General features: G+C 63.3%; 1 protein-coding gene across 6 annotated transcripts in view; it reads right to left on the reverse strand.

The window, feature by feature from the left end:
* Window positions 1-748: 748 nt before the first annotated feature.
* The window catches only part of ARVCF (ARVCF delta catenin family member), a 283940-nt gene continuing 271668 nt past the window's right edge, over window positions 749-13020 (reverse strand). For 5 of the 6 annotated variants that reach the window (XM_051973221.1, XM_051973222.1, XM_051973220.1 and 2 more), the window contains 3 exons: window positions 11936-12021; window positions 9772-9885; window positions 749-2274 (listed from right to left, as the gene is read on the reverse strand). In XM_051973221.1, the coding sequence (XP_051829181.1) occupies window positions 9784-9885; window positions 11936-12021 (188 nt within the window). In that variant the 3' untranslated portion in view covers window positions 749-2274; window positions 9772-9783. The remainder of the gene's footprint in view (window positions 2275-9771; window positions 9886-11935; window positions 12022-13020) is intronic. The other variant, XM_051973223.1, reaches the window with a different exon arrangement.

Below are 13020 nucleotides of genomic sequence, written 5' to 3' on the forward strand. Positions count from 1 at the left end.
GAGGGGGTCCATGGGACGGGGCAGGGCCATGGCAGCCTCAGAGGAGGCCTGGACAGGAGCAGCTGAAGGAGGAGCCCGGAAGGAGGAGCCCGGAAGGAGGAGCCTCGGAAGGAGGAGCCCTGAAGGAGCCAGTGCACTTGCCGCCCACAGTGACCGCCACCTTGGTCTTCTCAGGCCCCTTACCCCGACCTTCCATCCAACCTGCCTCTGGTCACTTACAGGACCCAGGCCAGAGGCTGCGAAAGGGGGAAGGACCCGTGGATGCCGTTAGTTCAGCCCTGGCTGGCTGGCCCAGTGGTCAGCGCCTCTCTCAGACCCTTCCCCAAGGGCTGGGCCTCGGGGGACAGCGGGCCAGACTCTTTCCAAGTGCCTCCTGGGGAGGTCGGGAGCCTTCAAGCAAGGGCCGGCTATTGGCCGGGGAGGGCGGGAGGATTTCCGTTGGGGCGTGAATTAGCCGATTTTTGATTACATAATATGCCAAGACTTGCGGAATGAGGAGCCCCAACCCCCATCCAAAGAAAGATCCACGCCCATTTTCATCTGGGGAAACTGAGGCACAGAAATCCCCCCCCCCTTTCACGCAGAGGGTCCCCCCCCTCCAGCTCACAAAGGTTCCGCACTGCCCTTGCCCCAGGTGAGGGCTGGGGGAATGAGGTTGTTCTCGGGAGTCCTCCCTTGCCCGCCCTCCCTCCTCCTTCCGCTCCGACCCCGCTGGGACAAACTGCCGAGAAATAAGCGTGGCTACCGGTCAGAATAGTAATAATAACAGGTCCTATTTCGATATCGCTTTAAGGTTTACACTTTCCTCACAACACCCCTGTGAGGTAGGGAGTGTAATTATGATAATCCCCATTTTACAGATGGGGAAACTGAGGCTTGGGGCAGTGAAGGGACTTGTCCAGCTCAGATCCTCCCAGGGTTCTTTCCACCGCGAAGAAGAAAGGAGAGCGAGTCTCTGAAGATCTCATCCGGAAAAAGGGTTACAGACCAGTCAAGAAAAAGAAGTCGCCAGGTAAAAGACGTCCAGTGTAAACAGCCGTGGATGAAGGGGCTGGCGAGCGGGAGTCCCGGGGGCCGCCCCCGCTGCCACCGAGCGGCCTCCGGCTCCTGGTCGGGCTCCTGGCCCCCGGGATGGGGTCTCCTTCCGCCCGCTGCCGTAGCATGCACGGGGCCAGGTGTGTGCGTGTGTTCCGCACGTGGGGCCACGTTCTTTTATTACACGCAAGAAGATACAACGTTCTCTGGATGCTTTTTTTCTTTTTAATTTTTTTTAACAAAATCTCCACGTTCGCTAACACAGTCGTATTTTGGTTTTTAAGGTTTGTTTTTCAAACTGCAAACGGCGGCGCCGCGAGGCCCCGGCCCGGGCTGGACTCCCAGGTCCCCGCGGGGTCTCTGTCTCTGGGCCGGGGCCCCCGAAGGCTCCCCGTCCTCCCCCTACAAAGCCGTCCTCCCCTTGCCCGGGGCCCGGCTCCCCCTCGTGGAGGGCCCGGACCCAAGGCCCGCTCCCCGTCTCCCGCTTCCAGAAGCCCCGCGGTCAATGGCACGTGCCCTCCTCGGCTCTGCCCACTGCGCCCCCTGCCGGGCCGGGCCAGAGCTCTCGGCGGCAGCTGCCCTCCCCCACCCCGCGTTCCCCCTCCCCTTCGGGGCGGGGGCGAAGCCGGCCCCCGGGCCCACCCCGGCGCCCAGGCCGGCCTCAGTGCGCACGCCCAAACCCACCTCCGACTTGCTCCTGCCCGTGACGTCCAACAAGCCCAAAGCCGACGTCCCGCTCCGGCCGCGACTACCCCGCGGCCTCAGTGTTAGTCCGAAAGCTAAATAAACTCTTCATTTTAAAGGAAAAAATATTAAATTCACAGTTCAGAGGCAAAGCAAAGTGCTATCTGTGACTAACGCTAGGCCCGGCCCTCAGCCCCGTGCAGGGGAACGCTTAAGGAAGAGCCGGGTCCGGGGGTTGGACCCGGCGGGGGGGGGGGGCGGGGCGGGGCCGAGGGGGAGGGGCCTGGGGGACCCGACGGGAGGGGCTCGGGCGGGGGAAGGGGACTGACGTTTCCAAAGCAAACTCCTGGGGGATGAGGCTGGGGGCTCTGGGGGAGGGGCGCCGAAGGTGGGCCCTCCGCCCCCTCCCGAGCCCCCCCCCCAATCAGATGTGGGGCTGGTCCCGAGTCCTCCAAAGGTGATGGCAGTGGCGATAAATGAAATCCTCGGGGTGATCGATGCTCTTCGGAGTTAAAAACAATTGGGAAACCCCCAAACAAGTGGTGGACTCTAGCCCTGAGGGAAAAAAGGAGAGCGTCAGAGAAGGGCACAAAGCCCCGGCGGGAACGCGGGGAGCCCCGCGTCTCGCCCCCAACACCGACCTCCCCCTCCTGGGGACACAGGGGCCCCCAGAACGGGGTCGGGGGCAGTAGTGTGGAGAGAAGCTCTGGGCGGAGGGACCCCAAGAGGGGCCCCCAAAAGCTCAGGGGGCACCTCTAATAGCAAAGGGCTCTGGGGAGAGGGGAGGGGAGGGAAAGGGAGAATAGAAAACATGCAAAAACATTGACTGTACTTGGAAAAATTGAATGAAATAGGTAAAAATTGTATTTTGGGAAAAAAAAAAGGCAGCGGGGCTTCTGGGGAGGATTTGGGGCAGGGGAGACAAAAGGCTCCTTAGCTCGCACTTTCTTGCCATTACTTTGGGGGAGACTAAAGCCTCAGAGCTTGGGGTCGCTCCTCTGGCCCAGCGGGGCCGGCCCGCCCTTTGGAGCCTCACGGGACCCACGTCGGGCAGGCTCGGGAACTCCTGGGTCTCCGGGGGGCTCTGGGGCACGGGGTAACTGCAGGGTGCGGCGGCTCTGCTGCAGGGAGGTCACAAAGGGGCCAGTTGGGGTAGATTGTGGGGGGCTCAGTGGCTCCTCACCAGCAGGGGGGACACCGGGGTCCCTGAGCTCCCCAAGGCTCGGCCCGTGGGCGGCACGAGCCGAAGGGGCTCCGAGAGGCTCCGGCCGGGGGGAAGGCCCCGGGCTCCGGCCAGACACCAAGCAGACACCCATAGAGGCCCCAGGCCCCAGAGGGCCCCTTTCCAGTGACGGTGGCAGAGGGCCAAGAACCGTGGCTTTTAGGGGAGACTGTGGGGCTCAGCGGGGACTCGAACTGGACCCGGGACCGGGGAGAGCTCAATGCCAGTCCTTCCTCGGACCCTGAAGAAGTCCCGTACTCTCTAAGGCTTGCCTCAGTTCCCTCATCTGTAAAATGGGGATAACGGTGACACTCCCCTGCTCTAAGGCTGCTGGGAGGAGGAAAAGGGACAACCCTGAGGAACCTGGAAGCGCTGAAGAAAGGCTCCCCGCGCTGCCGGGGCAGAATTCAAACTCAGATCTTGATGCAAAGCCAACGGATGGAGGGACAGGCGACAATGAGAAGCCACGGGAAAGATTCATGCAGAATGGGGGCTGTGACCCCCACAGGGACCCCGGAGGCCCCGCAGCAAGGCCGGATGAGCGGGGCCGGTCACGGGCCTCCGGCCACCGAGCCACAATCGGCCTGTGGCTGACCAGGAAGGGCCGGACCTGAACTGCCACCCCGTGCTGCGGACACGGCTGCGCCTCCACCGGCCCCTCTCTGCCGGGGCCTGTCCCATCCCTCGGCTCCCACGACATCCCTCGGGCCCTTTCCGGCCTCAATAACAGCCAGTGCCCGCTCGGCCCCGCGGCCTCCCCCCCACGCTCCCCATTCTCCTTCCGATCCCCCACAATCCTTACTCTCGGGTTCTGGAGATTTAGAACCACGTGACATCATTTGTGGGATGTTGGATTAAAAGGAAGGGTTTTCACATCCGGGAGGAGCTCGGGATCACTGACAGCGCCATTGGGCTCCTCCCTGAGCTCTGACCCCACCCGGCATCTGTCCCGGGGGTCTGCCTCCATATCTCTGAAAGGGGTCCCAGCCAGGGGCTTCTCAGCAGGGTCTCGGACCCGGGGCCTCAGAGCCCCCTCACGGCAACGTCCTCCCTCTCGCTTCCTCAACGTCCTCCCTCTCGCCTCCCAGGCCCGAGAACTCAGAGGGGCGTCCATAGACTTTGTCCACGGCCTCGGCCCCATCCTTTCTTTGGCCCCTAAAAGTCGGGCTCGGGGCCGGCCAGGCCGCTGCAGCCGCTCTCCAGAGGTCGCCGGCTCTCCGGCCTGAGCAGGGGCTCCTTGCGTTAGCCTGGCTTCTGGGGGCTGACCGGCCCTCACCTCCCGGACTCTGCTGCCTCGCTGCTCCCCCGGACCTCCTCCTCCATCTTCAGCACGGATGCTGCTCCCCCAGACTGTCCTCCCTTTGAACATTCTGCTCCTCCTCCTCTGTCCTCAGCATGGATGCTCTTTCCAGCCATTCTCCCCCCCAACCACCCCAAGGTTCTGCTCTGTGCTGGCCCCCCCCCCCAGAGCCTTGGCCGGGGCCTCCCAACCCTGTCCTCCATCCTCCTCTCTCGCCCTCGGTGACCGCAGGGTTCTCGTGCTTGGTGGCTTGAGCTCTCTCCAGCCCCGGCCTTCAGAGCCTCCTCATCCCCTTGGATCCCCCCACTGCCCTAGGCGGGTTTCGGCCTCTATGCCCCCAGCCTCCCCTTCCTCCCGGCCTCCTGATGTCCCGCTTCACCCAAGGGGCCCGGGCCACAGACCTCCTCCCTGTTTTAGCCGAGAGCGCTTCCTTCCATGGCCCCGCTGCCGCCCCCCACAGGCCTGCCCAGGTCTCTCTCCTCTCGCCCCAGCCCTTCCTCTCTCCATCTAGGAGGCCCCTCTCCGAGCCTCACATCCGGCTCTTCCTCTCACCTCCAAAAGGGCGGCCTCCTCCCGGCTGGCCTCGGTCATCAGGGAGCGCTGGCCGTGGCCGACAGGCCCCGCCCGTGCTCAGGAGGCCCAAGCTTTCCAAGCAACAGAGCCCCCGGAACCTTGTCTCCTCTGAAGGTCCAGGGGGCTACGAAGACATGGTGGAAGGCGGGCTTTCGGGTGCGGTTGCCTGTAAGTCCTTGGTCGATTTTCCTTAATGGAGGGTGTCACCGGACTGAGGATTTGAAGGGTTTTAGAGAACAGCTGGGGAAACTGAGGCCTTGCCCAAAGGGCCGGAGGCAGTAAGTACTGGAAGAGGGTTTGAACCCATGTCCTCAAACTTCAAATAACGGTTGTGTCAATGGGACCGCGCACGGTGCCTGACGCACAGTAGGGACTTCATAAATGCTCGGGGACCGATCTCTGGTGAAGTTTCCATCTGTGATTTTTCTCTTTCAGCATCTCCTCAAAAAATCCATTCCTTTAAGTTAATTGTTCAGGAAGTCATTAATTCCTTTGAAGGGCATGGCCCCCAACATGGATTTTGGGGGAGGGGATTTGGTCAGGGTCAGCCCATCTTCCCAACGGAAGGCCGTTCTCACTTCCTCTCCAGCCCGTGGACAGAGACGGTCACAGAGAGCGGGCGTTGGAGCTCTTCCCGCCCGTCCCAGGTGCCCTTAGCTTGGTCGCATCGCACACCAAGTTTCCCCCCATTTTCTCCTCTATGAATTCCCCTTGTGTGGTGAGGGGACGTTCTTCATAACCTCTGGCAGCCACTGCTACACCCCTACACGGCCCCTCCTTCTGGGCTGGGGGCTGAGGCCCTTCTCCGTCTCAGAGAGAAGCATTTAGTGCTGCCCCGGGCAAGGATGTGGGGCCTGGGGGCTCTCCCGGGCCCCCCGTGGGGGAGCCCGCTCGCCAGCACTCGGCGTCACAGACGACAGTCCGAGTCCTCGTCGTTGCTTGTCTCCCTTTCCCATTGTTCCAGCAGGTTGTTCAGAGAGGCTGGGAAGGGAGCGCCACCTTCTGGCCTTTGACCTTCCTTCTCACTGGCTTTCGTTGTTAGTGCTAAGCAGCCGATGCCGTTGGACGCACCCACAGCCAGGACGCCCCGAAGCCGCCCTGTTCAGAAACGACCTTTCCTGAGCCCGCCGGCCCCCACTGGCGGCCCCCACGGAGCGGGCCGAGGGCCTCCCTAAAAGGGCTTCTCCCGCGGCTTTTGTTTGCGTTTGGCCCGCTGATGTTTCAGGACCCGCCCTCCTTTTCCGAGCCGCGGCTCTGTCTCGGATACTTCCTTTCTCGTGTCTGCTTCTCTGATTCTGGGCCCGAGTCCAGTTTCCTCGCGGACCCCCCGTCTGAGGTTTTGGTCCGCCCCCTCCCCGTAGCGGCTCTGTGGCTCTTCTCTTTCTTGCTCCTTTTCTTTCCTCTTTTGGCATTTCCTCCTCTGTGACTTTTATGCCGAGCTCCACTCCTGGGGTGGGGGGGGGCACTGCCCCAAGCTTCCTGTGCAGCTCTGGGTCTCTCGTGTCGGCGGGGGGCTTTGTCTGCTCTTTCCCAGGAGTACCCTGCTTTCTCAGAGTTTGCCTTCGAGTTGGGACTGGGGTCCGAGTCAGGGCCGGGGGTCTCAGCCGCTGATCTGCTGCCATTAAGACCCTCTCACAGGCCTTCCCAGAGCTGGGTTGGGCTGAACCCTCTTTCACCCTGAGGAGACTGACCTTTCACCCTGGGGAGACTGACCTTTCACCCTGGGGAGACTGACCCTTCACCCCGGGGAGACTGTGACCTTTCACTCCAGGGAGACCGACCTTTCTTCCTGGGGAGCTGACCTTTCATCCTGAGGAGACTGACCTTTCACCCTGGGGAGACTGACCCTTCACCCCAGGGAGACTGTGACCTTTCACTCCAGGGAGACCGACCTTTCTCAAAGTCCTTCCAATGGCTCGAGCTGGGAGCGGTTTCATTCCATCAGTCTCGGTTCGGTCCTGGTTTGATGTGGTTTTCATGAGACACTGGCAGCGCTGCAGCTGCTCCCTGACTGTGTTCCGCCATCTTGGCCCCGCCCCCACAGCGCCCAGAATGGAAGCTTCCTGAGGGCCCGGCCTGAGAAATTTTTCTGATGTTCAGCGAATTCTGACTTTCCTCTTGAAGCCGCTCAGTGCTGGAGCCTGACGCTCGGGGCTGGAGCCTGACGCTTGGCGCTGGAGCCTGATGCTCGGGGCTGGAGCCTGACGCTCGGGGCTTAGGTCCAGGAAGGACCCTGGGGTCCGGCACCTTGTCCTGCCCGGGATCTTCAGGATCTCCCCGAGACGGTTCAGATGGAAGCGGCTCGGGTTCCGGCCCGGTGCGGTGACCGTCCAGGAGGAGCCACAAGGACAGCGGCTTCGTGACCTTCAGCCTGGCCAGTCCCGAGCCCCCCTGACGGCCGGGTCGGGTCTATGCTGTTTCCAGATTTTGTGGCAAGGGGAGGTCGTGCCCCAGGACTCAGGGAGGTCTCTGTTGTCCGTCTTTATCCGGGGACGGTCCCAGGGAATCTCTCCCTCCGGCCTCGCTGCCACGCTCTTGCCAGAGTTCTCCTCGATCGGCTGACCCCACACCTGGAAAAGGTCAGCGCCCTGAGCGCCGGCGCAGCTTCGGGAGGGCGACTCCGGGAGAACGGCCGCGAGTGGGCCTGAGGCCCGTGGACACGTGGCGCTCTGACCGAGGCCTTGAGCTCTCCCACCGGTCTCCGCCTCGAGGACCGTCACCTCCCGCCGTGTCGCTTCGGGCCGACGGCGCCCTCCTCCCGGGAGATGCCTCCCGGTGCCTCCGGGTTGAGCTGTCCCTCCTCAGGCCGCCACACGCACTGCTGACCGAGGGCGTTTCCTCCGACCCTGTGGCTCCCCCTCTGAACAAACAGCCTCCCGCGGCCTCCGGGACAAAATCCACTCCTGCTCCGTTCTAAAACCCCGACACCGCACGGCCCCAACCGGCCTCTCCTTCCTCACATGACCCCCACTGCCCGTGCCCGGGACGCGTGCCCTGGACGCGTGCCCTGCCTGCCTCCGGCTCCTGCACCCATCCCCCGTTCCTCCCTCCCCCTCCCCCGCATCTGACGTAAGATTCTGTTCTGGGACTTGCGTTGTCTCCTGCTTGAATGTGGGTTCTCTCAGGGCAGGAACACTTTGGTCTCTATGTGCCCTGGGACCTGGCACCATGCCCGGCACACAGTAGGTGCTTAATAAATACTGGTCGATGGACAGATGCCAACTGGACTGGGAAGGACTCGTCCCCTTCTTTAGAAATTTCCTCACCTCCCCCTCCTTCCATTGACTTTGTTCCGCCATCTTGGCCCCACCCCCAAATGCCAGACACGGGCAGGTGGAGGTGGGGGCTACGGGGGTAGAGTACGGCCCCCAGGGGGCATGGGGGAATCCCTTTGTTTTTTCTCTGACATTCTTAGTTACAAGGAAAAGCTCGGGGGGGGGGGGGAGAGGGGGAGAAGGAGGAAGGAAATATGGGAAATGGAGATGATGGAGCAGCCAAAGAGAGCAACGATAAAAATGAAAAAACAAAACAAAACCTGACCAGAGAGGGATGGACGGGGAAGCTGCCATTATTGTCACCATGGTCCCAAGTATGAGAAGCGGCAGCCGGGCTGCCCAACTCGGTCTCTGACCGAGTCCGCTTCAGACCCTTCTAGCTCTGTGACCCTAGGGAGTCAATTACCTTTGGCTGCCTCAGTTTCTCCAGCTGTAAAATGAAGAAAATAATAGCATCTACCTCGCTGGGTTGTTGGGAGGATCTAATGGGGGAATGTTGTAAAAAATCAAAGCACTCAGCACACAGTAGGTGCTCCCCTGGGCAAGGGAGATGTCAGCCCTGTTTTTGCACACAGTAGGGGCTTGTTTCCTTTCTTCCCTGGCCAGGGGAGATGCCAGCCCTGTTTCTGCACAGAGTAGGGGCTTGTTTCCTTTCTTCCCTGGCCAGGGCCGGCTCTGCCAGTCCTGGTTTCCTGCCTCTCCAGGGGAGGTCTGGGTCTCATCTTCCTATTGGGGTTTCACCTGCAGGAGATCCCAGCATCCTTCGATGTCCTACAATGTCCCCTCATTGGCCACCATTGGGGTACAGATGCCCCGTCTAGCGCGCCAGCAGCTAAATGGCGTTCCTCACGGGACTCGCTGAGAGAGCCGGAGCCGAGGGGGCCCCAGAGGCCAGCCCGTCTCCCCTACTGATTTCTCAAGGGAGGGAACGAAGGCTAAGGGTGGAGGCTGTGGCTCCTTGTAGAAAACAGAAGGGCCTTGAGAGGGGGCTGCCTCCAGCTTGGGCCCTGCGCCTGCTTTCCTCCGGCTTCGGGACCCTCTGCCACGGTCACTGCGGGGAAGGACGGCAGGCCGCCCCCAGGGGCCCCCTCACTCAGAGGCCCATCGACGGGGCAGGCACAGGGGCCGGGCCTGGGCTCCCCTGGTGGGAGCCCGGGGAGGAACGGGGGAAGATGCGGATCCTGATTGTGATTATTCAGGAAGCTGGGGGGCGGGGGCCCTGGGTCCTGGGGAGGGCGAGGGGGGTCTTGTCGGTGCCCCCTGCAGGGCCCTGTGAGGGGCTGCCTGGGGACCTTCAGGGCGCTCATAAGTGCTAGAGGCGCCAGAGAAGGGGTCTCTTGCTTCGGGGGGGCCTGGATGCCTCGGGGCCCCGGGCCACGTGGGGGGTCGGGCCCCGTCTCTGCCGGGGCGGGCAGGGTTGGGGGTTGGGGCCGTCTCCACTGTCAGCCAGGAGGCTCTGCCCCCAGCAGGGAGGAGGGCTAGGTCCTGGGGGGGAATGGGGGGCTTGCCCCCCTCAGAGGGCCGGGAGGTGATCCCTCCAGAGCCCCCCCGTCCCGGGGCCACAGAGGGCACCCTGACCCCCTCCTGCACACGGCCCGGGCCCGGCTTCGCCCAGGGAGGGGGGACGAGGGGGTCAGTCACGAGCCCGGGCCCCCCGCGGAGCGGGGCAGAACCGAACCTACCAGGCATGCAAGCTAGACCCAGGAGTCAACGGGCGGTGGCTTGGGGTCCCGGCTGTCCACCAGATTCACCGAGGCCCGGTTACTCCTGTGGGGGGGCTTTCTAGCCGGGTCTGTCTGCAGCGGGCGGGGGAGGGGAGGCAGTAAAAGCAAAACAGAGGAGGTTAATCAGACGCTGACGAGAGGCCGAGGGCGGACGCGGACGGACGGACAGAGGGAGGCCGCGGGGCGGGATTAGTGACCGAGAGGCAGACGGGACGGGGGAGACCTGGGCAGGGAGACCCACGGGGGAGGCCTGGGGGGGTTCTGGACTCCGAATCCTGGCTCTCTCCTAACCCGCTGGATGACCTGGGGAGGCGCTTCCTCTCTCTGCTTTTCCCCAAAAAACAAAGGGGTCGGACATGGGGCACTCGGGCCGTTCCGGAGTCTCTGGGCCTCCACTTTCCCATGTGTGAAATGGGAGCTCAAGGGGCCAGAGAACTGGAGCTGGAGGGGGCGGAGCCCAAGGGGAGCCGCAGGCCCGGACGTGGGGGACGGGCCTGGAGGCCGAGCCGTCCCGGAACGTCCGGGGCCACGTGGGCAGGGAGGGGGCCTGGGGGGCCGCGGGGAGGGAGCGAGCGGTGCCCAGTGCGGGGGGCGAGAGGGCCCGGGGGCCCCACCTGCTGCAGCCCCTGCCTGCGGCACCCCCACCTCCCTCCGTGTCTCTGACTCTCTCTCTCTCTTCCCACCTTCCCGTATCTCTCTCCATCTCGCTCTGTCTCTGTCTTTCTGCCCGTCTCTCACAGACACAGACACAGGGACCCACAGACAGACACATGCAAACGCTGGAGTCCAGAGCCGGAAGCCGGAGGGGAAACAGCGGAGGCAGCAGGCGGGTGGGGGAGGGCAGCGGGGGGGGGGGGCTGTCCCCCGCTGGGGGAGGGGAGAGCTGTCCCGATGCAGGCAGGGGGCTGGCCCCCAGATAAGCCTTGGCTGCCCCCCGGGGCCTGGGTCCCTCGTGTGCCCACAACCAACCCCCTCCTGGGAGGCTGCACTTTTGAGCAGAAGATTCTGAAAGGCTGAAAGGACGGGGCTCCCCCCAAACGAATTTCAGGCTTGTGTCACTCCCACAATCCACTCCCAGGTCTGCACTTTGTGAAACCCCCAGCAGTTTGGGATCCCCCTGAGGGCGGCCGTCTCTCTGTCTCTCTCTCTCCCTCTGTCTCTCTCTGTCTCTGTCTCTGTCTCTCCACCCTGAGCTTACTTTACATTCAGGGCCCCTAGAAGGGCTCCCCCCCCCCCCAGGCCCATAGTAGGTGCTCAGTCCATCCCGGCCGGGGGCGCCTGCTTGTTCTCCCTCAGACTTTGCCCCTCCTGGATGCCCCCCCAGCCCTCAGGCCGGGCCCGGAGCTCTCTGGCTTCTCTGTCCCCCCTGCCCGGAAGCCCGCAGAGGGCAGGGCTCGGGCCCCACGTTGCTCCCCGTCTCCGCCCCGGGACCCCGCGTCTGGCCCAGAGAAGTGCCGCTTCCTCTGCCCCCACCCCCCTTCTGCCCCTCACCCTTAGCCGGACCCCCAGAGCTCTCCTGCACCCGTAGTCCCCGCCTCGGGGGGCTGGCTGGCGGATTCCTCCCAGCCCCCCAGCAGGCCGCCCCCTGACCAGCCTCCCCCCACACTGAGCACCCCCCCTCCCCCTCTACACCATTTGGCAGCTCCCAGGGTGAGGTAGGTTCTCGCCCCTTCCTCGCTCTCTCTAACGCACATTTGGCTCCCGCTATTTTGTGAGTCCCACACGGAGTCTGCTGGGGCACAGGGGGCTTGTGCCCACTCTGCCCGGTGGGCACGGGGTCCCCGAGGCCCTGACTCCCCGGGGCGCCCCTGCCAAGAGCTGGGCACAGTCATCAGCAGGACCGAAAGCCCTCCCTCCGCTCTGGCCGGGCCGGAGGCCGCGACCCAAGCTCCACCCGCCCCCCCCCAGAGCTCCGCCCCTCGGGCTGGGAGAGCCTCAGGGCCCAGTGGCTCAGCCTGCAGTGAGAAGGAGACCCTGTGGGGCCTCCCCGAGGGGGGTCTGCGCCTGAACGGGCCAAACGGGAACACCCTAACCCTGGTGGGGGCGCTGAGACAGAGGGTCTAGGAGGACCCCTGCCCCGCCGGCCGGATCCCAGGGAGGGCCTTCCCCAGCAGCCACTTACTTTCAAAGGCTCCTTCTCGGAGGCGTCCCCCGCGGGGTCCCCAGCGCGGTACTTCCGTTCCCGATGGTCGATGGTGGAGTAGCCATCTGAGGAGGACAAGAGAGACCGCGCGTTTCTTGGGGTCCCACAATCCCGCGGGGAGGCGGTTGGAGGGTCAGCACCCCCACTGCACAGACGGGAAAATCCCCGCCTGCCACCAATGCAGGAGTCAAGGTGGACGCAGCCCGCCCGTGGTCGGCAGGGTCCTCTCCATCACCGCCCGCCATGGCCTCTGACCCCTGGCCTCTGACCCCTGCGCCCCAACACCAGCCCCTCCCCCCAGCCTCTCTGGCCTCCCTGCTCGGGAGGTCCCCCCTCCTGCTAGAAACCGGCGGCCTTCGCTTGCCCTCCCCGGCCTTCCTGCTCGTTTCTTATCTCTTTTATTTCGAACTTTTTTCTCTTAGACGTTTATTTTTTTTAACACACGTCGCCGTATGAATCATGTTGGGAGAGAAAACTCAGAGAAAAGGGAAAACCACGAGAGGGAAAAAAGGCCAGAAAAAGCCGCGAGCCGAGCACGTCACAGGCGACCGCCCCGGGTCTCCTTCCGGACGCAGGGGGCACCTGCTTCGTCTTTTCTTTCTTTCTTTTTCCCTTTTTTTTGGCTGAGGTAACCGGGGTTAAGTGACTTGCCCAGGGTCACAGCCAGGAAGCGTAAGTGTCTGAGGCCGGATTTGCACTCGGGCCCTCCTGACTTGGGGGCTGGTGCTGTGACCATTGTGCCTCCCAGCTGTCTCCATCCTGTTTTTCTCAATGATAAATACTAAAAGGGGAGAAAAGGGCCGGATTCACGACCTCCTCCCTGATCGCTGAACTCAGCGTTTCATCTCTTCCCTCCGGGCCTTTGCCAAGGCCGGACCGGCGCCTGGACTGCCCTTTCTCCTCCGCCTCTGGGAGCCCCTGGCTTCCTTCAAGGCTCCCCCAGGGGCCGCCTCCGAAAACTCTCTGGGTCTGCCTCGGAACCTAAGCCCCCTGAGGGAAAGGCCTGTTTTTATTTCTGTCTCCCTATCCCCAGCACTCAGCACAGAGCTTTGCATACAGTAGAG

The sequence above is a fragment of the Antechinus flavipes genome, chromosome 1 (assembly GCF_016432865.1).
Source record: "Antechinus flavipes isolate AdamAnt ecotype Samford, QLD, Australia chromosome 1, AdamAnt_v2, whole genome shotgun sequence".
In the NCBI taxonomy this organism is placed as follows: domain Eukaryota; kingdom Metazoa; phylum Chordata; class Mammalia; order Dasyuromorphia; family Dasyuridae; genus Antechinus; species Antechinus flavipes.